Source organism: Chiloscyllium plagiosum, chromosome 38 (genome assembly GCF_004010195.1).
Source record: "Chiloscyllium plagiosum isolate BGI_BamShark_2017 chromosome 38, ASM401019v2, whole genome shotgun sequence".
Lineage (NCBI taxonomy): Eukaryota > Metazoa > Chordata > Chondrichthyes > Orectolobiformes > Hemiscylliidae > Chiloscyllium > Chiloscyllium plagiosum.
This window is the reverse complement of record NC_057747.1, coordinates 5,056,728-5,083,134: the sequence shown is the minus strand read 5'-3', so window position 1 is coordinate 5,083,134 and position 26,407 is coordinate 5,056,728. Positions and strand designations below refer to the sequence as shown.

At 43.9% G+C, this 26,407-nt stretch overlaps 1 protein-coding gene across 3 annotated transcripts; it reads right to left on the bottom strand.

The window, feature by feature from the left end:
• Positions 1-8,651: 8,651 nt before the first annotated feature.
• ghitm (growth hormone inducible transmembrane protein) lies at positions 8,652-26,108 on the bottom strand. 3 transcript variants are annotated; one of them, XM_043678699.1, is made up of 9 exons: positions 26,002-26,108; positions 19,744-19,880; positions 18,907-19,009; positions 16,312-16,423; positions 14,574-14,715; positions 12,791-12,899; positions 12,401-12,589; positions 12,136-12,307; positions 8,652-8,959 (listed from the first exon to the last, which is right to left on the bottom strand). In XM_043678699.1, the coding sequence occupies exons 2-9, from the start codon at positions 19,849-19,851 to the stop codon at positions 8,872-8,874; spliced, it is 1,023 nt and encodes a 340-aa protein (XP_043534634.1). In that variant the 5' UTR covers positions 19,852-19,880; positions 26,002-26,108; the 3' UTR covers positions 8,652-8,871. The 3 variants fall into 3 exon arrangements, with proteins under 3 accessions (XP_043534634.1, XP_043534635.1, XP_043534636.1); XM_043678700.1 differs by having other exon boundaries at positions 19,744-19,901; positions 26,002-26,091; XM_043678701.1 differs by having other exon boundaries at positions 19,744-19,904; positions 26,002-26,083.
• Between the last annotated feature and the right edge of the window lie 299 nt (positions 26,109-26,407).

The window sequence follows — 26,407 nt, the reverse complement described above, 5'->3', positions numbered from 1 at the left end:
TCCTTCTGCCCATTGAGTCTGGGCTGGTCAGAAACGAGATGCCATTCCTATCCCTATTTCCAGTACTTGGCCCAGAGCCTTGTTTGTCTCAGCACTGCAAGTGCACATCTATATATCTGACACATTATCAGGTTTTCTTCCTCTACCACCCTTGAAGTGGCTGGGAAACTGGAAATCACTGCCAGCAAGTGAAGGAGCCCCCAGGGAGCGGTGGCCATAATACGATCGAATTCACCCTGCGGTTTGAGATGGAGGAGCTGGAATAAGGTGTAACTGAATTGTAATTGAGGAAAGGTAATGACAAGGATATGAGGGAAGAGATGGCCAGAGTTAGTTGGAAGGGGATTCGAGCAAGGAAGATGGTGGAGCAGGAGTTTCTGGGGATAATTCGGGGCCAGTAATCTCAAAGACGAAGGAACACATTAAGGGGTGGACCAGGTAACCATGGCTGACAAGGGTGATAAAGATTTCTCCTCGCTTTCCCTCCAAATCTCCTGCCCCTTTCCTTGATTCTATGTTGCCTGATCATTGAATCCCCCTCATCAAATGAGGAAAGTCTCTTCCAGTCTGCCCCCTCTGTGCCCCTCATTACTTTATCCATCTTAACCACATCCCATCTCGGTCTCCTCTGCACAAAGGCAAACAACCCCAGTCTGTCCAATCATTCTTCATGACTGAAACTCTCCAGCCCAGGCAACGTCCTGGGAAATCTCTTCTGCACCCTCGCCTGTCCTACAATGTGGACTCGAAATGAGCAGAATTTGGGGATCACAGTAATATCCAGGGCTTTAGCATTCGGGAGTGTACAGAGATTGCAAGGAAAGGTTGTGGAGGGTTTTGCAAGCAAGGGTGAGAATTTCAGAATCAGTCAATATAGAACATAGAACATGACAACGCAGTACAGGCCCTTCGGCCCCCGATGGTTTCACAGGGCAGTGCAGCAATCTAAAGCCCATCTAACCTACACTGTTCCATTCTCGTCCATATGTCTATCCAATGACCATTTAAAAGCCCTTAAAGTTGGTGAGTCTATGACTGTTGCAGGCAGTGTGTTCCACACCCTACTACTCTCTGAGTAAAGAAACTACCTCTGACATCTGTCCTATATCTCTCACCCCTCAGTTTAAAGCTATGTCCCCTCGTGCTAGCCATCACCATCCGAGGAAAAAGGCTCTCTGTCCACCCTATCTAACTCTCTGATTGTCTTATATGTCTCAATTAAGTCACTTCTCAACCCTCTCTCCAACGAAAACAGCCTCACGTCCCTCAACCTTTCCTCCTAAGACTTCCCCTCCATACCAGGCAACATCCGAGTAAATCTCATCTGAACCCTTTCCAAAACTTCCACATCCTTCCTGTAATGCGGTGACCAGAACTGCACACAAAATCCAAAGCGCAGCCGCACCAGAATTTTGTACAGCAGCAGCAGGACCTCATGGCTCCGAAACTCACTCCCTCTACCAATAAAAGCTAACACGCCGTATGCCTTCTTAACAACCCTACCAACCTGGGTGGCACATCTCAAGGATCCATGTACCTGGACAGCAAGATCTCTCTGCTCATCTACACTAACAAGAATATTACCATTGTGGTCACTCCTTCCAAAATATCCTCTAATCAAAGCTCTGCACAAGTTGGAGTGATGGAATCTTCATTTTGTTCACCCTGTTCAAGCTGAAAATTATATTAAAAATGTATCCCAGTGAACTTGAAGCCGATCAGGAGAAAAAAAAGGGGAAACAAAACTGTTTCATTGAGTTGGTGTGATCTTGAGTTCATGATTAACTCACCAACAGAGTGGTGCTGAATGACTTAAAACACATAAAAATGGATAAATTCCCGGGACCTAATTAGGTGTAACCCAGAACTCTGTGGGAAGCTAGGAAAATGATTGCTGGGCTGAAAATGTGTTGTTGGAAAAGCGCAGCAGGTCAGGCAGCATCCAAGGAACAGGAGAATCGACATTTCGGGCATAAGCCCTTCTTCAGGAACACATTTTCAGCTCTGATCTTCAGCATCTGCAGCCCTCACTTTCTCCTAAATGATCGCTGGGCCCCTTGCTGAGATATCTGTATCATCGATCGCCACAGGTGAGATGCCAGAAGACTGGAGGTTGGCTAATGTGGTGTCATTATTTCAGAAAGGTGATAAGGAAATGACAGGGAGCCATAGACTGGTGAGCCTGACATCAGTGGTGGTGAGTTATTGGAGGGGAATTCAGATGGATAGGATTTACATTTTTGTGGAAAGGCAAGGACTGATTAGGAATAATCAACATGGCTTTGTGCGTGGGAAATCGTGTCTCTGTCACTTCTTCAATACCTCAATCAAGTTACTAAGAGGATTGATTAAGGCAGACATGGACTTCAGCAATACATTTGACAAGGAATTGGAAGAAAGAGTGAGGCAGTAAAGATTATACACACACGGTCCTGCACCCAGCCAGAGTCTCTAAGATATGGTTTATATGACTGGAATCTGGTCCTGTACCCACCTGGAGACTGGAAGATATAGTCCATCTGTGATAGGGTTAGTATTAGGGTTAGGGTTAGTGCAGAGTGGTTGACTTTCTATGCACTATGGTATCCTGTCGCCATCTTGTGGACACAAGAAGTAACTGTAAAAATGGGAAGCCCAGAGTCAGCAATGTAATGCTGTACTTGCAAAGTACAGCAGGAGATCCAGAAAAATAGAGATTTTTGAACTGAAATGAATCCAGTTCATTAAGTGCCATTCAGTACCGTTGCGCCTAAAATAGTGTAAATGTTAATTGCCAAAACATGGTTGCTGGTATTTAGTCTGGAAAAGTAATTAGTGCGATGCATGTGGATAAGAGAGAGACAGGGGAGAAATGGTGAGAGTGATTCACATCGAAAAGGTCAATCAAAGTCATCATCAATGCACAGAAGTCATAGAGTTAACATCCTCTTTGCTTTAGCTCTCAATATTCAGTTCAAATGAAAGGACTCCATTCTGTCATTATACAGGTCCCTAGTTAGACCACATCTGTAACGCTGCACCCTGTTCTGGTCCCCCCCAACACTGGAAGGGTTCAGAGAACAACTGTAGGAAAAGTGCCTTGCTCAAAGACATATAGTTACGCTGAAAGGGTGACTTTTAAAACTTTTCACTGTATTTTTCATGTAAACGTACACGTGACAATAAATTTCTATTCCAATCTATTTACTTCAGAGCCGTGTATAGACTGAGAGACAACCTAAATGAGACCTCTAATAAATTTGTACACTTGATTGGAAGCTAATTGATAGATTTATTTCAGTTTGACAGATTAAGAAGGATAAAGGGCATACATATATATATATGAACCACGCAGGACTGGAAACAGACAGGAAGTTGAGTTGTGTTTTCTAAGGAGCAGTGTCACTCTAGAATATGTAGTTTTAAAAAAAAATCACACAACACCAGGTTATAGTCCAACAGGTTTATTTGGAAGCACTAGCTTTCAGAACGCAGCTCCTTCATCAGGTAGCTATGGAGCAGGATCATAAGACACAGAATTTACTGCAAAAGATTACAGCGCCATGCAACTGAAACAATAAATATACTGAACAGATTGCTGTTAAATTTAAGTTTTTCAACTTTTAGAATGGGGTTGTAGGTTTTGGTTCAATAATATGTAAATCCCAGAACTTATTTTTATAAAACCTTGAGTTCTTTTGAGTCACATACTCAAGATATGTGACATCTCAGCTCAGACAATGCATTAACAGTGTGAGGTTAGAACCAGTCTGGCTCAAGGTTAGGACACAGAATCCATTTCCAAAGTAGGAATTGATAAAATATTACATGCATTGACTGCCTGCAGGGTGTGTGCTTTCTGAGCAAAATAGAATGTATCTGCAAATAGAATTCTGCAAACTCAAATTCGGGCCTGTGACTGATGCTCACAACAGTTGTCATCGTTTGTGAATGCTTCTTGGCACAGTTTGGGTGGTCTTGGGTAAGCAATTTTCATGGATTGGAGAAGATGCATGGTTTTTTTCAGGGAGGCTTTCAGGTCATCCTTGAAGTGTTTCCTCTGCCCTCCCTTGTAACTGCTTACTCTGAGGACAATATGATCTCTCTGAAACAGCTGATAGACTACAATCAGTTCCTTGATATTGGAGATGTTGGCCTGAGAGGGTATTGGAGCGATTATCCTCTCACTGGTTTCACAGAATTTGATGTTGCCTCTCATGAGATTTGAGGTGTCTACTGTTTATTGTTCATGTCTGACTCATACAGAAGAGCTGGTAATACTGTTGCCCTGAGGACCATGAGCTTGATATTGGATTTGAGCTCTTTGCCATTGAACACTCTTGTTAATCACTTGACAAGTGACTGAGCTGGCCACTGGAGGCAATACTGACTTTCACCAATTGTCTGCCCTTCAGATTGTCCACTTGCTCTCCATAAATCTTGATAGTCACCAGCCTCGAAACATTACCTTTGCTTTCTTTTCATAGATGCTGCCAACCTGCTGAGCTTCTCCAACAATTTGTTTTAGTCAGGGACAGTGTTGTTCAGTGGAAGGACCTAAATCTTCCAGATGTGCAGATACCCACAAAAACTTTAGTTGACAAAATTCCTTTTCATACAACATACAATGAAAAAAAGAATGGCATTTTTAGTTACAGTTTCTCAAATTGACAGAAAATACTTAAAAGCTTTACTTTAAGGTATAGCTGGTAAGCTATCTTTGACACAAAACCCAGAGACAATTTCTAGAATCTCCTCAAAAAGGCTGAGACAAGATACAAAACAAAATACAAATTCATATCTGGCAGGTTTTTATAAAATGTATGGTGACTTTACATCTTGGTGAATTTGAACACCACACAAATATTGCTGGCTAAATTTGAATATCCTTAACATATGCCTCTGTGGAGATTCAAACACCATTTATTTCCAGGTAGAAATTGTTACATTGCGTTTCTTTCTAGATGAATATGCAAAACCAACATTATCTGTCCATCTATTTGTGACTGCAAGTTAGGTTTAGATGATTTCAATATTTTAATTTTCCTATACCACGATATTGTAACCATTACAATATTGTAAACCAGGATTGATTTTTACGATAGTATCTTAATAACGCTATAGTCTCTAACTTAATGCCTGACCCACAAATAATAAGGATTCGAGAATAGTTCTAAAGTCCTGAAGGATCCTTAAGTCAGGATGTGATATTGGTTAACTCAAGTGTTTCTGCTATATCTCTGTCGATTTATTTATTGAATTTATCTCGATTAATCAGAAAACTCCTCAGGGAAGGACACTTAGATTTGACCCAAAATTTAAAGGTAGTAGTGCTGACTATAATCCTGTAATTATTTTAAATCTCTCAGTTGAGCTTTAGCCGAACAATAAGCTTGGCTAAACACAATTCTCTTGCCAGTGGCTAAAGATAGAATCATTAAGAAAGGAAAGTCTGTTTTTTTAAAAAAAAAGTTCAGCTGCTGCTGTTTTAAATCCACACTTGCCAAACTGCATCCTTCAAGATGAAAGAGTCTAGGTCACAAATTCTAACAAATTTCTACTTATCACTTTCACAGGAATGAAATACACTCCCGAAGAAGCAAACATCTATTCCTCTCCTGGAACAGGAAGGTACAATCACCACCTAAATTTCAATGAAATACATACAAGCTCCAGTGCTGTTGATAAAACCATGGGTCCGTAAGGACATGGGAGCAGGAATACATCACATTCTCCAGTCTGTCCTTCTCCATCAGCCAGTAACAACCTCAAAAAAACCCTCTCTGGTTTGTCAAACACATTCTTTCCTTTGTAAATTCATGTTGACTCTACTGGATATTTAGAAAATAACTCTGGATAATCAGACCCTTTAGACTTGATGATAACAGAAAGGAAAATACTAGAACCCATTATAATGTTCCCGGTTTAAATTCATCCTGCTTTCTTAATCAATCTCACATCCTGACTGAACAATGAGAAAAGTTCTAATTACTTGTGAGTCTGCAACATTTTAATGCTTCCAATCTGCAGGCACTGTTGTAGAGTTAATACAATTTTGAAAGATGATCACCGATGTGTCCATTAATTTGGTGGCCATCTTTTTCAACACACCAGCGTGAAGATCCTCAGATCTGGCAGATTTACCAAGGTCAAATTTAGCCCTTCAAACCTGCTCTGCTATTCAGGAAGATCATGTTAATCTATTCAAATTTTCAATTCCACATTTCCGTCTATCCCCAATAATCTCAGACTCTTGTTATGCCAGAGAACTAATCTATCCCCACCTCCACAGGCAGAATTCCAGGTTTCATAACTCAATGAGAGAAATAAATTCCCTGCTGTCTATCCTAAAACTTTAAAAGTGTCATCTAACTGTGCACTTGCCCGTGTGGAAATTCCATTCTGTGTCCACCATGTCAACACTACTCAGACTCAGGGTCTTACCAACTGTTTAACACCCGTGGCTTTTATGTTCAATTCCTCTCCTAATAAACAATACCAAAGGATTAAACTTAAAAAGAAAATCACTCATGGGATTTAAAAGTACAGCCAGTGATGGGATGTGCAATTAGTCACACTCAAAGTTTTTCCTGAGAAGATAGTGGCAATGAACTACTGCAGTCCACATGCTGTTGGTCGTTTTTTTGAGACTTCACTTTACTCACTTGTGATTAGTACATTTGCTAGTAGTTTTCAGAGTGCAGTTGAGAGTCAACGACATTGACTCCAGAGCCACAGCAAATATAGTTGACAAGTCAGGATAGCAGCCTTCACTAAAGCACATTAACGAAACATGGGTTTTTCCCCTGATAGCCATCATAGGTGGAATTCAAAAACCCATTTTCTTGAATTCAAATTCAACCATTTGTCTTGGTAGGATTTGAACCCAGTCTCTCAGAGCACAAGGTAAGTTTCCAGACCATTCGTCTCACAATAGTACCATTCAGCTATCACCTCCCCAGAGAGAACACCTTGATGCTACTCAGTCTCAAACTTTTGCAGTCGTTTGTCATTTAAATAATACTTTGCATTTTATTCTTTCTGCCAAAATTACACCCATTTAACCTTAACATACTTTGATGACAAAGTTTGGTTTTGAAAATGACTCCAGGAGTGATATAAAGATAAATAGCAAACTTAGCCACCATGTTTCAATCCTCTCATCTAAGTCCCTGATATAAATCGGAAACTGTTGAGGACCAACACTGATTGCTGCAAGACTGTACTTGTCATTCCCAGATGGGCGGGACAAGATCCATTTCTGTACAGTTTCCTGCTAGAAACCAATCTTCCAGCCATCCTGCATCTTACAACGCCATAGGCTCCCACCTTGCACAATACAATACGCGAATAAGATCTTCTTTATTCAGAGCACATTTTACTCTGTTGGAATTTCCAAAAGGACTAGCTATACATAGCTTGGCTTTGTGAAAAGGGAAGTCAATTCTTTCAGATTACCCTATTTTTTCCACAAGTGCAGTTATAAGATCTTTAATCCTGAGGCTCAGACTAATATCTTGGAGATGGGGGTCAAGTCTCACCATGACAGAAGGCAAAGTTTTTCTATCAAATCCATGCAGTGTGGAAACAGGCAATGTGGTCCAACAAGTCCAGACTGACCCTCCAAACCATCTCACCCAAATCAATGCCACTACCCTGTAACCCTAAATTTTGCAAGGCTAACGTACCCAACCTACATATATTCCTGAACACTACAGGGCAATTTAGCGTGGCCAATCCAGCTAGCCTGCATATCTTGGGACTGGAGCACCCAGAGGAAACCCATGCAAACATGAGGAGAATGTGCCAACTCCACACAGACACTTGTCTGAGAGTTGAATTGAACTCAAGTCCCTGGTGCTGAGGCAGCAGTGCTAACCACTGAGCCACCAATTGGGAATGAAAAGCTGACATTACGACAAGCATGTAGCCATTGCCAATTTGTAGTAAAAAAAAATTCACTAATGCCCCGTACGGAAGGAAACTTGCTGTACTTAAAGATAACTCTAGATCCACAGCACTGTGTTTGACACATAATGACCTTCTGAAACGTACAGGCAAATGCATTTTTAAAGCTTAGACTGGTCGTACACAGCATGGTTGTGTAGTGAATGGGAAACCTTGAGCTGAAAAGCTGTTTTGTTTCAGCCACAACACTGAGCCACCTCTGGAAGGTTTATTTCATGGTCCAGTGGTTAGCACTGCTGCCTCACAGCGCCAGGGAACCCGGGTTTAATTCCAGCTTTGGGTGACTGTGTGGAGTTTGCACATTCTCCCCGTGTCTGCGTGTGTTTCCTCCGGGTGCTCCGGTTTCCTTCCACAGTCCAAAGATGTGCAGGTTAGGTGAATTGGCTATGCTAAATTACCTGTAGCGTTGGGTGCATTAGTCAGGGGGGAATGTAGCGAAATGGGTCTGGGTGGGTCGCTCTTTGGAGGGTCAGTGTAGACTTGTTGGGCCGAAGGGCCTGTTTCCACACTGCACCGAGATGAAAAGATTAGATTCCCTCCAATGTTACAATTATTAGTTGCAGTTGCATTTTTGTTGCTTCTGTTTAATTATGTTTTCAAGATTTGAAAGCCATTTCCACGCACTTTCAAAGATAACTTTCATTTGAAAAAAAAACTTTAAGATCACCTCTCTGTGCACACAGACTTACACAGAACTCCATCTACCCAATTATGACTGTGATTTTATTTTTCACAGAAAACAAAGGAGGTGCAAAAAAAAAGATCACTGTGTTAAGCCATTGTCCCTTTAATGCGACTTGTTTCAGCAGAGGATTTATGCTTGGCACTGATTAGCCGGTACAACCCAGTGATGATTCGGCAACTTATCCACTTTGAACTCAGGATTTTGTGAATCTACTCTCCAATCAAGCAGTCTTCTTTTCATCACTTCTTCCTGCCAGTGCCACTGTTTGACAGAATAGCTGCTACTCGAATGAAGATATTTAATGTATCCATATAAATCCCCATACATCTAGAAAGAAACACATTTGATTAACACTGGCAAAACAAAGTACTTTAATCTTTGTATGAAGTACAGATCACATTGTGCTTTAACTGGGGTCTAGGGACCTGTCAGTAGCTCAGCGTGTCAATCAGAGTGGAGCCCCTCACAACTCGACCAACTTAAGAAACAATGCACGTAGATCAGATGGAGGCTGAGATTGACCTTGGTTGTGCTATTGTTGATTATATGCAACGCCAAGCAGCTGGGTTAAAGACTGTCACTTTGATAATGGGTGACTTGTTCTCAGTGGCACTCAGCCCACATTTGCAAGTCACTAGTAATGTGCTGAAAGACTGAAGCTGCTGGGTGACATTATGCAGGATCAGTTTTTACACCTATACTCTCCAATACACTCCTCGAGCACTTAGCATAGTGCACCCTGCAATTTAACAGTAGAAAGACGTTCTTCACGGGGCGGCATGGTGGCTCAGTTGTTAGTACTGCTGCCTCACAGCACCAGGGACCCAGGTTCGATTCCAGCCTCGGGTGACTGTCTGTGTGGAATTTGCACATTCTCCCAGTGTCTGCGTGGGTTTCCTCCCACAATCCAAAGATGTGCAGGTCAGGTCAATTGGCCTTGCTAAATTGCCCATAGCATTGGGTTTATTAGTCTGAGGGAAGTAGGTCTGGGTGGGTTACTGTTTGGAGGGTTGGTATGGACTATTAGGGCTGAAGGGCCTGTTTCCACACTGTAGGGAATCTAATCTAATCTTCAGTCCTCATCAAATACTTCCTCTCAATCTATGCCTGTACCATATTTTCTGTATTGATTATCAATGAAGAAAACATGATTTAGACAAATGGCAAGATCTATTGTATTCAGCATATAATTATCTTGGGCATGATTCAGATCATCTGTTTCTATCAATTCGCACAGTCAAGATGTTTAAAAGACTGTGGAAGCATGCACATTATTCAGAAACCTCACTGCTGAATACAGAAGAATGCCATTTCTCTCCATCCATTAACTTTATCAGCATGTTAGAGTCTAGGTGCTCTCAGCCAGATGGCATGGTTATGGAACTTAGCTTGGTAGTATTGGATTGTGCAGCTACAATTCATTACATTGAGCCTGATATCAGACAGTCTTAGGGTCAAACTATCAGTATCGGAGTGGCTGACTGCCTCCACATGCCTCTTGATTGGGCTAGACTGCTCAACCACAACGACCATGAAATTTGGGATGTATGGCTCTCAGGAAGAGGTGCTAGGAGATACGGGCCAATCACCCATCGAGAAAGTTACTGATTTATGGCAACTGCAAAAACATGAAACTTTTTTTTTGGCAAAAATGGAGGCCCTTTAAAGCAGTTCTCAGAATCTACCTGGAACACTTGAAGTTGCTAACAAAGTAGATTAAGATGCATTGGAGCCAATCCAGCCAGTGGGAAGCAGTGTTATAACTTGCATTAATCCTCAAAGATGCCTTTGTCACTGTTAATAGACCCATTTTGATTATAATTCACAAGGATCATTGTTTCAATTACTTAATAATTCAGTAAATTGATGGTTAGAATGTGCTATCGGATCCAAAGGGCAGTGAAACTGTCAGCCAGCATTAATTAACAGATACGTCCGAGAGTGAATTCAAGCACAAGTAGTAAAATGACAACATTAATCAAGGGACCGAAACTCCTGAAAAATTAGTTTTGAGAAAAATTATGATTGTCAACTGAGTTCAAAACATTGTGAGACATTTACAGTTATACAATGTGTATTCAGTGCCCTTAATATATCACATCCTGAGCAAATACATCACATCAAAATCAGCTAAATACAGACCAAATCAAAAGTGACAGTATAAGAGGTGACAAACAAAAACCACATCTCTGACCAAGATTTAAGGTATATCTTAATCAGGAGTGCCAGATGCTGAAGAGGAAAAGTATTGAGGAAATTTTAGTGCTTACAGCTTAGGCAGCTAAAGAAACAGCTGCTAATTTCTGGAATACCAAGGTGATACCCGCACTCTGTAAAAGGATGTTAAAATGACTTCAAAATTGAAAGAGTGCAGAGTTGGCAATTATAGACAGGGAAATTAAGGTCACTGAAGCACTTTAACACCATGGTATTAAAATTCTCATTCATGTTTAAGGGTCAGGGGCCAACATAGGTTAGCAAGCACATGGAAGAGGGTGAACAGGAATTGCCTTCATTTTGCATATGGGAAGAGTTTGAGATGTCAGTAAACCAGGATTAAATAGGGTGCCAAGGTTGAGAAAGCTCAGCTTGAAAGATTTGACAGGGTGGAGTCAATAGTGGTGAAGATATGGAGTATTTGGTAGGAATTTCAGTCTCGTGAATGTGTTTGGGATTTCTTCCAATTAAAATTGGGAAGACTGCAATCTAATCCCATGAAACCACTCAAGCTGAAGAGTTGTTAAGGTGATCTGGCCAACTGTTCTCCGTCACATGAGTCATTTCGCTCAGGTGGCTGGATTGCTGGTTTGCAGTACACAGTGATGCCAAAAGCACAGGTTCAATTCCCATACCAAACAAGGTCACCAATTCTCAACCTCTCCCCTCACCTGAGGCATGGCGACTCCCAGGTTAAAATTACCACCAGTTGTTACTCTTTAATGAGAGAATGGTGACTTTAACTATCCCTAAAACTTTAATGAATATATCATCTGTGTTGGCAATAATCACACTGCGGGGTTGAAATCTATTGCGCTTACCTACAAAAGTACAGCAAGTAGACATCAGATGCACTTTCCTATTACTTAGAAAGTATTTTCCAAAAATAAAGGTACTATACAACTTTGTGCCACCGTGCTGCCCTGTGGTTAGCACTGATGCCTCACAGCGCCAGAGACCCGGGTTCAATTCCCGCTTCAGGCAACTGTCTGTGTGGAGTTTGCACATTCTCCCAGTGTCTGCGAGGGTTTCCTCCGGTTTCCTCCCACAGTCCAGAAATGTGCAGGTTAGGTGAATTGGCCATATAGACTGCCGTAGTGTTAGGTGAAGGAGTAAATGTCGGGGAATGGGTCTGGGTGGGTTGCTCTTCGGAGGGTCAGTGTGGACTTGTTGGGCCGAAGTGCCTGTTTCCATACTATAAGTAATCTAATCTAATCATGTAATTACAAGTACCTTCCTTTATTCCTCTGTAAAAGAACAACCAAGAAAGCAAATCTAATACTTACGCATTAATAGGATCAAATTTCCGAACACCATACACTGGGTACATCTCTGCTCGTTTGATCACCTTTTGGGTATCATACAACAGGAACATGCCAAAAAGAACCAGGCCTCCATAGACAGCCACAGAATACAGACCAGCACCAAACGCAGAGCTAGGAGGCAGGAATACAGAGCCTAAAAATGCACATACACATTTACAAATGAGTACACTCTCAAAAATAGATGAAAACTTCAAAAAATGCACAGACTTTTACCCAAGTTACTTACCTATAGAGGAAGCAAAAACCAATCCCAGACCAACAGCCAATGGTCCACCAATGTGCAGGAACTTTTCACTGGGGGCACACATAGCCACAGTGGAGAGACCACCCACAATCCCTACTGTGTACCAGGCAGCTTTCATTAGGATGGGGCCACCAAGGAGGACCATTGGAGCAACCATAGCTCCCATCACACCTGAACAGAAATAAAATCATGGATTAATAAAACTCTCTTTTGCTGTTTTAGCATTTAAGCCTACATTCAGTTTGAGGTATTGAAAATAAACAAAGTACAGCGTCAGAATATCAATACAATTTAGTTGTGTTAAAATGCCAGGCAAAAGAATTTCATATGTTAACCAGTTATGTTAAATCAAAAAGTTTACACAGTTCTCACCCGAATGCAGTACCCAGGCTAAGTGTTTAGAATTCAGCCCTTCCTCATAGGGTATAGATCTCACCAAAACACCTGCTCCTATCATCGCTGCAAATGATGCTCCTAATGCCTGTTAAAAGAGAGAAAAGGAAATCAGTAAACTTCAGGATGAGACAAATGCAACACACAGGCCAACCTGCAGAATGAACCAACAACAGTAGCCTGATCTGGCTACTTTCTTAGTTACCTTTTCAGGATAAAATTACTAAGATAATGCTGTTGGTGGGCAGTTTAAATCAAAGTCTTTCTCCAAGTTACTGTCAAATCAAAATTTAGAGCATATAAATTACTTTAACAAATAAATATTTGTTAATGAACTCATTAAAAACAGAAACTTGCTAATACGCATCTCAAGCACGAGTACACAGGTCATACCTATTGAAGATAATATCCTCTACATTTATACTGCTCGGTTGCCAAACAAGTATTAAGATCAAAACTTAAATTATTTGCAGATAGATTATAATGATAAGTCAACAACAGCCCAATGAAGGAACTTGAAACAATGTCTCAAGATTCCCCATGTGGGACAGGGCACAGCACCAGTCGGAGTTACATTGCTTGACTCAAAGTAAAACCTAGCTTCGCTCTGATAACAGACTTGATTTCCTGTAAGAAATCTATTTGGCCAATCTTTAACTTCCAGCACAAATTCTACTGCTAACATCAGGCAATATATTCATGGATATTATGAACTCGATAAAACTCAGGACTGTTGTAAATTAAGACTTTCGGCTGTGAGAAGGGTTTACTTTGGTTGCAGGACAAGTTACACAGTTGAAAAGTGTGGCACTGGAAAAGCACAACAGGTCAGGCAGCATCTAAGGAGCAGGAGAGTTGGTTTCGACATAAGCCATTCATCAAGAATTTGGGGGACAGTGAAACTGAGAGATAAATAGGAGGGTGGAGGAGACAGCTGGGAAGGCTGGGATAGGTAGATGCAGATTAAGGGTGATAGGTCAGAGGGAAGGGTGGAACGAATAGGTGGGAAGGAAGATGGACAGGTAGGATAATTCAAGATGGCGGTGCCAAGTTGGAATGTTGGACCTGGGATGAGATTGGGGGAGGGAGGGGAGATAAGGAAACTGGTAAAGTCGATGATGATGTACAGTCAGGGTAAAGTCTTGTCAATATGACAAAAAACAAAACTAGGAAAATATTTCCAAACTAACCGGAATTGACTTGTTTGGTACAATCCTGAGAGAATGAATTATTCCTTACACTCACTAATATCAAAAAGTATTAAAAATTTGTTTGCAACAATCCCTTCCTGGAGGGAAGATTTTTTAAAATCTTCAAAAGAGTGGTACAGTGGCTAGCACCGCTGCCTCACAGCACCAGGGACCCGAGTTCAACTCCAGCCTCAGGCAACCGTCTGTGTGGAGTTCGCACATTCTCTGTGCCTGCGTGGGTTTCCTCCATGTGGCTTCAGTTTCCTCCCACTGTCCAAAAGATGTGCAGGTTAGGTGGACTGGCCATGCTAAACTGACAATTGTGTCCAGGGATGCATAGGTTGGGTTCATTAGTCAGGAGTAAATCTAGAATAACAGGTTAGGGGAATGGGTCAGGATGGGATACTCTTCGGAGGGTCGGTGTGCCAAATGGCCCATTTCCACACTGTAGAGATTCTATTTTTAAAAAAATGGCTCAATGAAATACCTTTGGAAGTGTTTAAGCAAACATCAGTAAATCATCATCAAGAAAGCTTTACTAAGTGATGTCCATGACTTTCTCAACAACTTACCAGAAAAGAATTCTTCATCATGAGATTCATGATTGCTGGTGATCTGCTGATCGCTACAGCTGACAGAGCTGTGAGTCCTATACCTCCTGAAAAGTACATGTATGTGGAACGGATCCTGTCCTTCACATATTGTGGCCAAATACTGTGGGATATATTATCAGGTTAGTGGTATGACTAAGTCCAAATATTTCTCCACCTTGAACACAAAAGCACATTAGATCAAGTAGTCTAAGGAGGCCCCAAGTTCCAACACTGTTCAGTGAGCTGATCTGAATTACAGTAGTACCAGGTGCTCCAACTTGGCTTCAGCACCCGCAGTTTCCTCTTCACTAACTATCAGGCAGTCATGGACCATACTGAGTAACTATAAGTAATAACTACCAATGCTACAAATTACAAACCCAAAAATTACTACTTTTAGTACTCAACTTTATTGTGAGCATGGATCAACTTCTAATTACTTGCTTTGTTAGGAAATATACTGTTAATTTTACTTTTGTCTCTGATTCCTGATTCAGGAATTCTTTTTCTGAAAACGTCAATTCTATTTTGTTTATCTTAAGTAGCAAGGCAATGTGATGTGAAATCACTTGCAAATGAAACAGTTTAAAATAACAAACTTCTGCACCAGAGGTTGTCACTACAGAGTAATTCTGTTTTATTCATGAGCACTGTGGGCCAATATCCTACTAACAATACTGAAGCAGTCCAGCTCCAAATGCAATAAAATCTGAACAATATCCAGGCTTGGGCTGACAAGTGGCAAGTAACAGTCGCACCACACAAATGCCAGGCAATGACAATCACCAATAAGAGACAATGTAACCATCAACCCTTCACATTCAAAGTTGCTATCACTGAATTCCCCACTGTCAACATCCTTAGAGCTGCCATTGACCAGAAACTCAACTGGACTTGCCATATAAATGCAACAGCTACAAGAGCAGATCAGGGATTAGGAATTCTGCAGTGAGTAACTCACATCCTGACTCTCTAAAGCCTGCCCACCATCTACAAGGTACAAGTCAGGATTGTGATAGAATACTCCCCACTTGCTTACACACGGTGAAGCTCCAGCAACTCAAGAAACTTGTCACCATTCAGAACAAAACAGCCCACTTGATTAGCACCACATCCATTCCCTCCTCCACCAATGCTCAGTAGCAACAGTGTATATTATCTTCAAGATGCCCTGCAGAAATTCACCAAAGATCTTACACAGCACCTTCCATGACCACTTCCATCTTGAAGATCAAGGGTAGCAGATACTTGGAAATACCACCAACTGCAAGTTCCCCTTCAATCCACTCACCATCCTGGCTTGGAAATATATTGCTGGATTAAAGTCCTGGAATTCCCTCCCCAAGGGCATTATAGGTCTACCTACAGCATATGGACTATAACTATTCAAAAAGGCAGCTCACCACCACGTTCTCAAGGGCAACTAGGGACAGGAAATAAATGGTGACTGGTCAGCCAGTGTCACCAAACAACTTAAATAGGTTGGTAAAATTCTATGGCAATTCAGTGCAAACATTCATTACTTTTAACCAAAGTAGTCCAATTTAAACTAAAATCTTTGCCATTTGGTGAAAATGGAATGCTAACTTATCTACCCTGAATGTTACATATAGATTAATATTCCAATGATCTGAAATGAACATTCTCAAAAGGTTAGTCTAAATTTGTAACAAACTGTTCTGTCGTTCTCTACAAATGCTCACAGTTACATACTTACACAGCTTTCTCAATGGCTCCAATCTCGTTGGACATACCCAGTCCATAGTAACAAAGTGCTCCAAGACCCACAGCTGCTCCTCCAGCCACAAACAATCTTCCTGTCAAGTCGACTGAAACACAACAGTTCAGACGTGTTAGAATATGCTGCATTACAAACTAAATGAATATTAGTAGAATCAAAAGATCTAGTAAGCACATCAGGTAACACAGTGTGCGAGTTAAGTCTTTTACACATATTAAATGCAGATTTGAGACAATCCCTGATAACGAGGCTGCTTGGCTCCTATGGATACTAATCCACAGAATAATACACATAATACAGATTTAATGAGCCAATTTACATGAGGGTCACCATGATATTATTGATGTCAGATTTGCTAAAACATATGATAGAAACAGCATAGAGAAAGCTTTATAATGCAGCTAACCAGAGAGTACTTCATAGAGAACAGAAAGAACAGCTTCATTTAACACATTCATCATCAGATTGCAATGTTCAGAATGATGGCACGTACTTAAAATCGAGAAACACAAATGAAAAATTTCCAACATCTCAAAATGTGATAAAACTAGAATGGGAATGAAATAAATTTGGAAGATTGATGACCTGTTCAGGTCAGATTTTAAAAGACTATTGACTGCAAGTGGACTGGGACAAAGTAAGGATCTCACCTCATGAGGAAAATGTGTGTGAAATAGATGAGATAACTTTTAAGTGAGGATATACAGAGGAAAAAGGGTGCAGGAATAACTGACAAGTGGAGGAGAAAGCTGAAGAGGAGAAATGGTCACAGCAGTGCAGAACAAGTACAGAGGAGATTACAATGGATATACAAAGATTGTAGTGAGAGGATTATTTAACTGCTGACAAGCTTTATTCTTATAAATAGTTTGAATCAACTTGTCCAATAGAACTTGAACTTGGATTGGCCCAGAGACAGGGATACCATCACTTTGTCTTTCCTGGATTTACCATATCAAGAGCTGTTAGAATTTTATATGTTTCGATGAAATTCCCACTCATTTTTCTAAACGCCAGTGAATGTAATACAACCGATCCAGGGTCTCTTCATGCATCAGTTCTGTCATCCCAGGAATCAATCTGACGTACTCCACAGCCACAACATCCTTTCTCAAATAAGTACAGCAAAACTGCCCACAATACTCCATGCATGGTCTTACCAATTCCCTATACAATTGCGGCAAGATATGTCTGCTCCTGTGTTTGAATCCTCTCATTATGAAGGCCAACATACCAGTTCCCTTCTGCACAACTTTCTGCATCTGCCTGTGCCTTCTCAGTGACAGTTGCATAAGAATAATTGGGTCACACACACCTCTCCCCACCACCAATCCATTGCCACTTGTCTATAACTCCAGTTTTCTCCTTTCCTACTTTATTTATAAACAGTGGGGTTACATTAGCAACCCTCTAAACCATAGGAACTATTCCAGTTTCTAAAATATCTTGAAAAATAACCAATGCATTCACTATTCCTGGGCAACTTCCTCAAGTGCTCTGGAACGGAGATTATCCTCAGGATTTGTCAATCTTTAATCCCAACAATTTCCTAAACACCATTGTTGTACTAATACTGATTTTCTTCAGTTTCTCCCTCTGAATAGACCCTGTATCCCTGACATTTTTGGAATGTTACTGGTGTTCTTCCTTGTGAAGGTACACCTAGAATATTTGATTTATTTGATCTGCCAGCTCTTTGCTCCACCTTGTAACTTCCTTGTTTCTGATAGCAAAGTCTCTACATCTGTCTGCACTAATCTGTTTTACTTCACTCAATCATTACAACTGTTCAGATGATCCCTGCAAGCTGACTCTTGAACTTCACTTCCTCTCTCTTAATCCCTTTGTTAAAACTTAAACTGCTCCCACTTCTCAGGTCTGCTGCATACTTTAGCTGATTTGTATGCTTCTTCCTTGGATCCAACACTATCCTTAATTTTCCTTTTCAGCCATGGTTGGGCCACCTTTCCCTATTTTATTTTTATGCCAGACCGGAGTGAATAATTATTGTAACTCAGTCATACAGCATGGAAACAGAGCCTTCAGTCCAACCAGTCCATGCCAAACATAATCCCAAACTAAACTAGTTCCACCTGCCTGCTCCTGGCCCATATCCCTCCAAACCTTTCCTATTCATGTACTTATGAATGTTCTTTGTAACTGTACCCACATCCACCATTTTGTCAGGAGGCTCCTTCCACATGCAAACAGCCCTGTGTAAAAAAAACTGCCTCTCATATTTTTTAAATCTCTCTCCTCTCACCTTAAAAATGTGTCCCCAATCTTGAAATTCCCCATCCTAGGGAAAGACAACTACTGTTAACCCTTTCTATACGCCTTATTATTTTATAAACTTCTACAGTCACCTCTCAACCTCCTATGCTCTAGTTAAAGAAGTCCTAATCTATCCAGCCTTTCTTTTTAACTCAAACCTTCCATATACTTGAGTGTCAGGCTATCATAAATATATTTCTTTCACAATGCAGCATTTTCCAATTGCATCCAACACCATTTTGCTCATAAACTGTAAATCTGTTCACACAAAGACAAACTCTTGAAACATAGACTTACATCTTGCTGCAGTTTCCAGTGCAGGGCTCAACACTGCTTCCTTCATCTTTTCACGCATTGTTTTAGTCCGTCGTACATTAACACGCGACTTGGTGGCATAATTCTGGAACAGGAAAGGTGGTTATTACTGGTTCAGTAGTTAAGTTTTGTGAAGTGGAAAAGACACAGTGGAGTTAGAGTGACACATTGATAAATAAATAGACAGGCTCAAGAAACATCTCAACTTTCATAATCAACACAGCTACTAATATCAAAGTTATTAATTCTGGACTTATAGCCAGTAATGACTGCAGTCTTTAACTAATACTTGTGTACAACGTTTGCAATACCTCTACGAAGCCAGTTAACTTAGCCGACAGAAATCCACTCTAGTTAACTACCTTAACTATCATTGGAAGAGGACCAAACAAGTGGATGTACAGAACCCTATTAAAATAACTGTGGGACTGAGGCAGGGAACTGGCCAGGGAGATGGACTGTAGCTGTGGTGGGGAATAGCATTTGTAACAAGATCTGAAATCAGTTAATTAGTCTTAGAAAAACAGCTGAGATCATTGTTAGTGAGGTTACAGTTCAGAGGTGTCAGCGTACATGAGAAATATGAAGTGGACACACATGCTGGTTTCAAAGTAATGTTTCAAGGGTGGGTTGAGAAACCACCACAGGAGAATCATGGTTTTCAATCCAGTCTTATCTATCCTGTTATAGCCAATGTCATGGGTACACCACCTTCTCCAGCTTTAATAGAGACATTGCCTGAGTAATGTACTGAAGTGGACAGAGCATATTCACTATTACTGTATCACATCAACCTTGTTTAATGACAAACAAACTCACTTGTTTGGGCTGCAGAAGCCACTGTGTACTTTTCAGGTTATAGCTCCTCCATGCTGGACCTCCTTGGGTGAGAACAGGCCTCAGGCAAGTGAACCTTGCTGCCAACATGATGTCTCAGCAAGTAATGCTGATGGGAACTGTTGAGAAAGCAAAGAGACCTGCTAAATGTTGCAGGCACGTCACACTTTTAGTGAGCAATATTGCTGAACTACTCTTCAAAAACTCCACGTTAGAGACTCTCTAATGAGGAGAACAGGAATCAGAGAGTTCAGTAAGTTACTGGATTCTTAGTTACTGCACTAACCCAGCTCTAACTAACTGAAAATATTTATTCCTCGATTAAAGACATTGCTTGACAGAAGTGTGACATCTCCTCTGATCATAGCTTGTTTCATCACCTTGCTTGATTATAGGAGATCAGCTGTCTATTTCCCTGTTGTTGGACAGTTACAAATAAACATTTATAATTGCATCATTCATAAAACCATGTAATTTTGAAAGAATATTCAAACGAATTGGGAAAACCAGATGATAAATTACCCCCTTTACTGCAAGAAGCCAAACAAAATGGCAGCAAGTTAAATCAGATGGCAGTAATGCTGAGCTTGAGCCTTGAAAAGCCTGCAGCTGCTGAACAAAAGGCAAAATGGGAGGTTCATCATTTCAAGGTATAGAGACAAAAGTCAGAACAACATAAATATGATACAGTAGATCATTGAATACAATACCCTGATATCATTACAAAATATTCACTTGTTCCAGTAAAACTAGCAGGGTGCCTCACTTGGTAAGACTAACGGCAACGAACTGGAGGAACTGTGATGGGGCTGGGTTGGGGATGGAATGTGTTTGCGTCCTGGACAGTACTCAGGGACTGCTGTGTTGCAACAAGCATTCACAGAAATAGCAGGAGCCCACTGTGTTGTCCCATCCTGCAAGTCACCATCCAGCCTAATCCCACTTCCCAGCCCTCATCTGTGGTTTTGTAGGTGATGTAACTTCACGTAAACCTCCAAGCAGTTTTTCAATGTTGAGAGGGTTTCTACTGCAATCATCCTTTCAGACTGCGAATTTCAGACGTTCCATCATCCTCTGATAATAACATTTCCTCTCATATATGCTCAACATCACATAATCTCCCTTAAATTAATGCCCCCTGGTTACAGACACCTTAAATCAGGTGAAAGATGGTGGTGGAGTAACAAGACTAAGTGGCTCTTATTCGAGGCCCAACTGCTCCCACCTGCTTTCCTTCTTTGATTTATTTGTGCTTCTGCACTTTTCTTTCACTTTATTTTCCTTTACTTTCGGTATTTTGTTTTCTTCTTTTCTGTGGCGGGTTCGTTGGCAGCACTGGTGAGGCAGCGAGAGAGAGGGAGAGAGCTACATGCCAATCGGCAGTTGTAACTTTTCCCAGGGATCGGAGGTGGTGGCACTAAGTGCGTTCTCCCAGCATTCAGGGCCAATGGCAGCAGCAGCGGGGTCATTCTCCCTGCGTCAGGGTCAGTGGCAGCAGCAACAGCAGCGGGGTCATTCCCCCTGCGTCAGGATCAGTTGCAGCAGCAGCAGCGGGGTCATTCTCCCTACGTCAGGGTCAGTGTCAGCAGCGGGGTCATTCTCCCTGCATTACGGTCAGTGGCAGCAGCGGGGTCATTCTCCCTGCATTACGGTCAGTGGCAGCGGCAGCATCAGGGTCATTCTCCCTGCGTCAGGGTCAGTGTCAGCAGCGGGGTCATTCTCCCTGCATTAGGGTCAGTGGCAGCAGCAGCAGCGGGGTCATTCTCCCTGTGTCAGGGTCAGTAGCAGCAGCAGCAGCGGGGTCATTCCCCCTGCATTAGGGTCAGCGGCAGTGGCAGCAGCGGGGTCATTCTCCCTGCATTACGGTCAGTGTCAGCAGCGGGGTCATTCCCCCTGCATTACGGTCAGTAGCAGCAGCAGCAGCGGGGTCATTCTCCCTGCGTCAGGGTCAGTGTCAGCAGCGGGGTCATTCCCCCTGCATTAGGGTCAGTGGCAGCAGCAGCAGCAGCGGGGTCATTCTCCCTGCGTCAGGGTCAGTGTCAGCAGCGGGGTCATTCTCCCTGCATCAGGGTCAGTGTCAGCAGCGGGGTCATTCTCCCTGCATCAGGGTCAGTGGCAGCAGCAGCAGCGGGGTCATTCCCCCTGCATTAGGGTCAGTGGCAGTGGCAGCAACGGGGCCATTCTCCCTGCATCAGGGTCAGTAGCAGCAGCAGCAGCGGGGTCATTCTCCCTGCATTAGGGTCAGTGGCAGCAGCAGCAGCGGGGTCATTCTCCCTGTGTCAGGGTCAGTGTCAGCAGCGGGGTCATTCCCCCTGCATTAGGGTCAGTGTCAGCAGCGGGGTCATTCTCCCTGCATTAGGGTCAGCGGCAGTGGCAGCAGCGGGGTCATTCTCCCTGCATTAGGGTCAGCGCCAGTGGCAGCAGCGGGGTCATTCTCCCTGCATTAGGGTCAGCGCCAGTGGCAGCAGCGGGGTCATTCTCCCTGCATTAGGGTCAGCGCCAGTGGCAGCAGCGGGGTCATTTTCCCTGCATTACGGTCAGTGGCAGCGGCAGCAGTGGGGTCATTCTCCCTGCATTACGGTCAGCGGCAGTGGCAGCAGCGGGGTCATTCTCCCTGCGTCAGGGTCAGCGGCAGTGGCAGCAGTGGGGTCATTCTCCCTGCGTCAGGGTCAGCGGCAGTGGCAGCAGTGGGGTCATTCTCCCTGCATCAGGGTCAGTGGCAGCGGCAGCAGCAGCAGCGCGGTCATTCTCCCTGCATCAGGGTCAGTGGCAGCAGCAGCAGCGGGGTCATTCCCCCTGCATTAGGGTCAGTGGCAGCAGCAGCAGCGGGGTCATTCTCCCTGTGTCCGGGTCAGTAGCAGCAGCGGGGTCATCTCCCTGCATCAGGGTCAGTGGCAGCAGCAGCAGCGGGGTCATTCCCCCTGCATTAGGGTCAGTGGCAGCAGCAGCAGCGGGGTCATTCCCCCTGCATTAGGGTCAGTGGCAGCAGCAGCAGCGGGGTCATTCTCCCTGTGTCCGGGTCAGTAGCAGCAGCGGGGTCATTCTCCCTGCATTAGGGTCAGTGGCAGCAGCAGCAGCGCGGTCATTCTCCCTGCATCAGGGTCAATGGCAGCAGCAGCAGCGCGGTCATTCCCCTGCATTACGGTCAGTAGCAGCAGCAGCAGCGGGGTCATTCTCCCTGCATTAGGGTCAGTGGCAGCAGCAGCAGCGGGGTCATTCTCCCTGTGTCAGGGTCAGTAGCAGCAGCAGCAGCGGGGTCACTCCCCCTGCATTAGGGTCAGTGGCAGCAGCAGCAGCGGGGTCACTCCCCCTGCATTAGGGTCAGTGGCAGCAGCAGCTGCGGGGTCATTCCCCCTGCATTAGGGTCAGTGTCAGCAGCGGGGTCACTCCCCCTGCATTAGGGTCAGTGGCAGCAGCAGCAGCAGTGGGGTCATTCTCCCTGCATTACGGTCAGTAGCAGCAGCAGTAGCGGGGTCATTCCCCCTGCATTAGGGTCAGTGGCAGCAGCAGCAGCGGGGTCATTCTCCCTGTGTCAGGGTCAGTAGCAGCAGCAGGGTCATTCTCCCTGCATTAGGGTCAGCGGCAGCAGCAGCAGCGGGGTCATTCTCCCTGCATTACGGTCAGTGGCAGCAGCAGCAGCAGGGTCATTCTCCCTGTGTCAGGGTCAGTAGCAGCAGCAGGGTCATTCCCCCTGCATTACGGTCAGTAGCAGCAGCAGCAGCGGGGTCATTCTCCCTGCATTAGGGTCAGTGGCGGCAGCAGCAGCAGCAGGGTCATTCTCCCTGCATTACGGTCAGTGGCAGCAGCAGCAGCGGGGTCATTCTCCCTGCATTACGGTCAGTGGCAGCAGCAGCAGCAGGGTCATTCTCCCTGCATTAGGGTCAGTGGCAGCAGCAGGGTCATTCTCCCTGCATTAGGGTCAGTGGCAGCAGCAGGGTCATTCTCCCTGCATTAGGGTCAGTGGCAGCAGCAGGGTCATTCTCCCTGCATTAGGGTCAGTGGCAGCAGCAGGGTCATTCTCCCTGCATTAGGGTCAGTGGCAGCAGCAGGGTCATTCTCCCTGCATTAGGGTCAGTGGCAGCAGCAGGGTCATTCTCCCTGCATTAGGGTCAGTGGCAGTGGCAGCAGCAGCGGGATCACTCTCCCTGTGTCAGGGTCAGTGGCAGCTACAGTGTTGTGCTGGTGTTTGGGGTCAGCTGCAGCAAAGCTCTATCTATCAGAGATGGCAGCAGCTGCCTCCTGAAGATGGCAATGCCGACAAGGCAACATCTACAGCCCAAATGGGACTCATGCCTTGTGGTGACCTAACGTGACAGAGTAGCCAGAGAGACTTGGCTGTGGGACGACAATGTTTTCAGTGATGTCAGTGTGGTGATGATCCCTGAAGTGGTGGTCCAGTGCCGGCAGCAGCGACGTGGTGGCACTGGACCAGCGACGTGGTGGAGGTTCGGTGCCGGCACGGACAGAGTCGGAAGGACTGATATTCTAACCATTTCATTTTCCTAATTTATTCCTATCACCTACAATACCAGACTATTTATTTCTTTACTTCCCTCATGTTTGTTTTCTATGAACTCAATTGAGTACCGTTGTATCTACGAATGTACTGTAGTGTAATCAAATGAGTACATGCGATAACAAAGCTAATGCAATTCAATTTAAGAGACCCATTCTATCTAGATCCCTCATAACCTGTTCTAAAGAAGGATTACTGGACTTGAAGCGTTAACTGTTTTCTTTCACAGATGCTGAGTTTCTCCAGCAATTTCTTTTCTTGTATCTTATCTATCCTGCCATCCTCATGAATCTTTCAGTCATCACTCCTTGGTTGCTTTACACTTAAGCCAAATATCATTTACTGTGCAAATTCCATTTGTTACTATCCCACCCAATTGTGTAGCCCACTGATATCTTTCTGCAGTCTATTTTTTTTAAATCAACCGCACAGCTGATTTTGTCTTGTTTTATGCAAGTGGTGCTAAATCATGGGTCTGGGTGTCAGCTCAAATGGTGCATGTGGACGTTCAAGGCCAGACTACTACACAAACAACATTTACCCCACTAACCTGATCAGAAATCCTCTAAAACTAGAGTAACTGTTATTTTTGTAAGATCTCATTTTGCACAGAATGGCTGCAATGCCTACTCGATGTCAAGTGAATAAAATAATGAAGCATTGGTCTTTCTGAAATGTAAAAGTCTAAAAATCAGTGCGATATATTAAAGAAAACAACCTTTCAAAACACTTGCTTCCCAGTTAGGATAACACAACAATATCAAGTGGAGAAACGATTCAGCTTTCATATTCAACTCAAGATAACATCATCTCAAAAACATGATGCAAGAGACACCCAGTTTGATTCTGCCTCATTACAGTAGCATTCACTGCTGAGCTCAGAACAATAACCACATGATGCAATGCAGAGACACCATCAACTGCCTCATACAACTACAATCCTGTCATTCCATGAGTAAAAGAAAAGGATTAGCAGCAGCAGAGAAAATGAAATGCCAAATTCTAAGAACAGATAAGAGGGAATTGTACAAACTTCATCAAGTACCCAAGCAGTATTCGTGGGTCTACGTTACATTAGGATTTCAGGCTGATGAACAATAGATGTGAGGTTAGCATTCAATACGTTTTGCCGCAGAAACCACAGCACTGTTCCTCGCTGTGTATAAGAGGTTCACATACATATCACTAAATTCTTTCCCCCACTGGGACTGGGGGAGCCACAGTGTGATAGATACACTGTCCTTTCCCCCTCTCTGGGACTGGGGGGTCACAGTGTGACGCAGGAGGAAAAACTTTTTCTCACACCTGGAGATGGGGGGCAAACAATCTCTCTATCTCACCTGGGGTAGGGGATAAACATCCCCCGGGGGAAGAGTTAATCTGTCCCTCCTGGGGGGGAGGGGTTAATCTCTCCCCCCAGGGAGGGGTTAATCTGCCTCTCCCAGGGGGGGGAGAAGTGTTAATCTATCCCTCTCCAGGGGGAGGGGTTAATCTGTCCCACCCAAGGGGAAGGGTTAATCTCTCCCCCCCCCGCTGGGGGAAGGGTTAATCTCTCTCCCCCCCCCCCGGGGAGGGGAGGAGTTAATCTGTCCCACCGGGGGGGGGGGAGGGGAGGGGTTAATCTCTCGCCCCGGCGGAAGGGGTTGGTTGATCTCTCTCCCCAGACCATCGGGGTGGGGTATGGTGGAATGGTCTCTGACCCTCTGCCTCCAGCAGGGACTCACCGCTCCGGCGCCGGTTGCTGCGCACTCCCTTTCCACCGCTTCTTTCCGGAATCTTCTTTGGGAGACTTTGCGCATGCGCCGCGGGCCGCACCACAATACCCAGAATCCAGCAGGCCACGCGCCGGTCACGTGTCTGTCTTTGTTCTGATAGGTGAAGGTTAGTAGCGTCATCAGCAGCCGCCAGTCAATGGAGCATAGCGTTGCCTGGGCAACAGGGACCAGGGGCAAAGCCCGTGTCCAGCAGGTCCCAAACCAGCCCCGACGGGCCGGTCACGTGTCTGTCTTTGTTCTGATAGGTGAAGGTTAGTAGCGTCATCAGCAGCCGCCAGTCAATGGAGCATAGCGTTGCCTGGGCAACAGGGACCAGGGGCAAAGCCCGTGTCCAGCAGGTCCCAAACCAGCCCCG

Bases quoted from the DNA above. Each gene is read 5' to 3' on its own strand.
- ghitm (XM_043678699.1), bottom strand. From the start codon at position 19,851: ATGTTGGCAGCAAGGTTCACTTGCCTGAGGCCTGTTCTCACCCAAGGA. The intron at 12,308-12,400 runs GTAAGTAACTTG...GTGCATTTTTAG, and splicing joins GGTTTTTGCTTCCTCTATAG to GCTCTGTATTCCTGCCTCCT. The intron at 8,960-12,135 runs GTAAGTATTAGA...GTTTCTTTCTAG, and splicing joins AAATTTGATCCTATTAATGC to ATGTATGGGGATTTATATGG.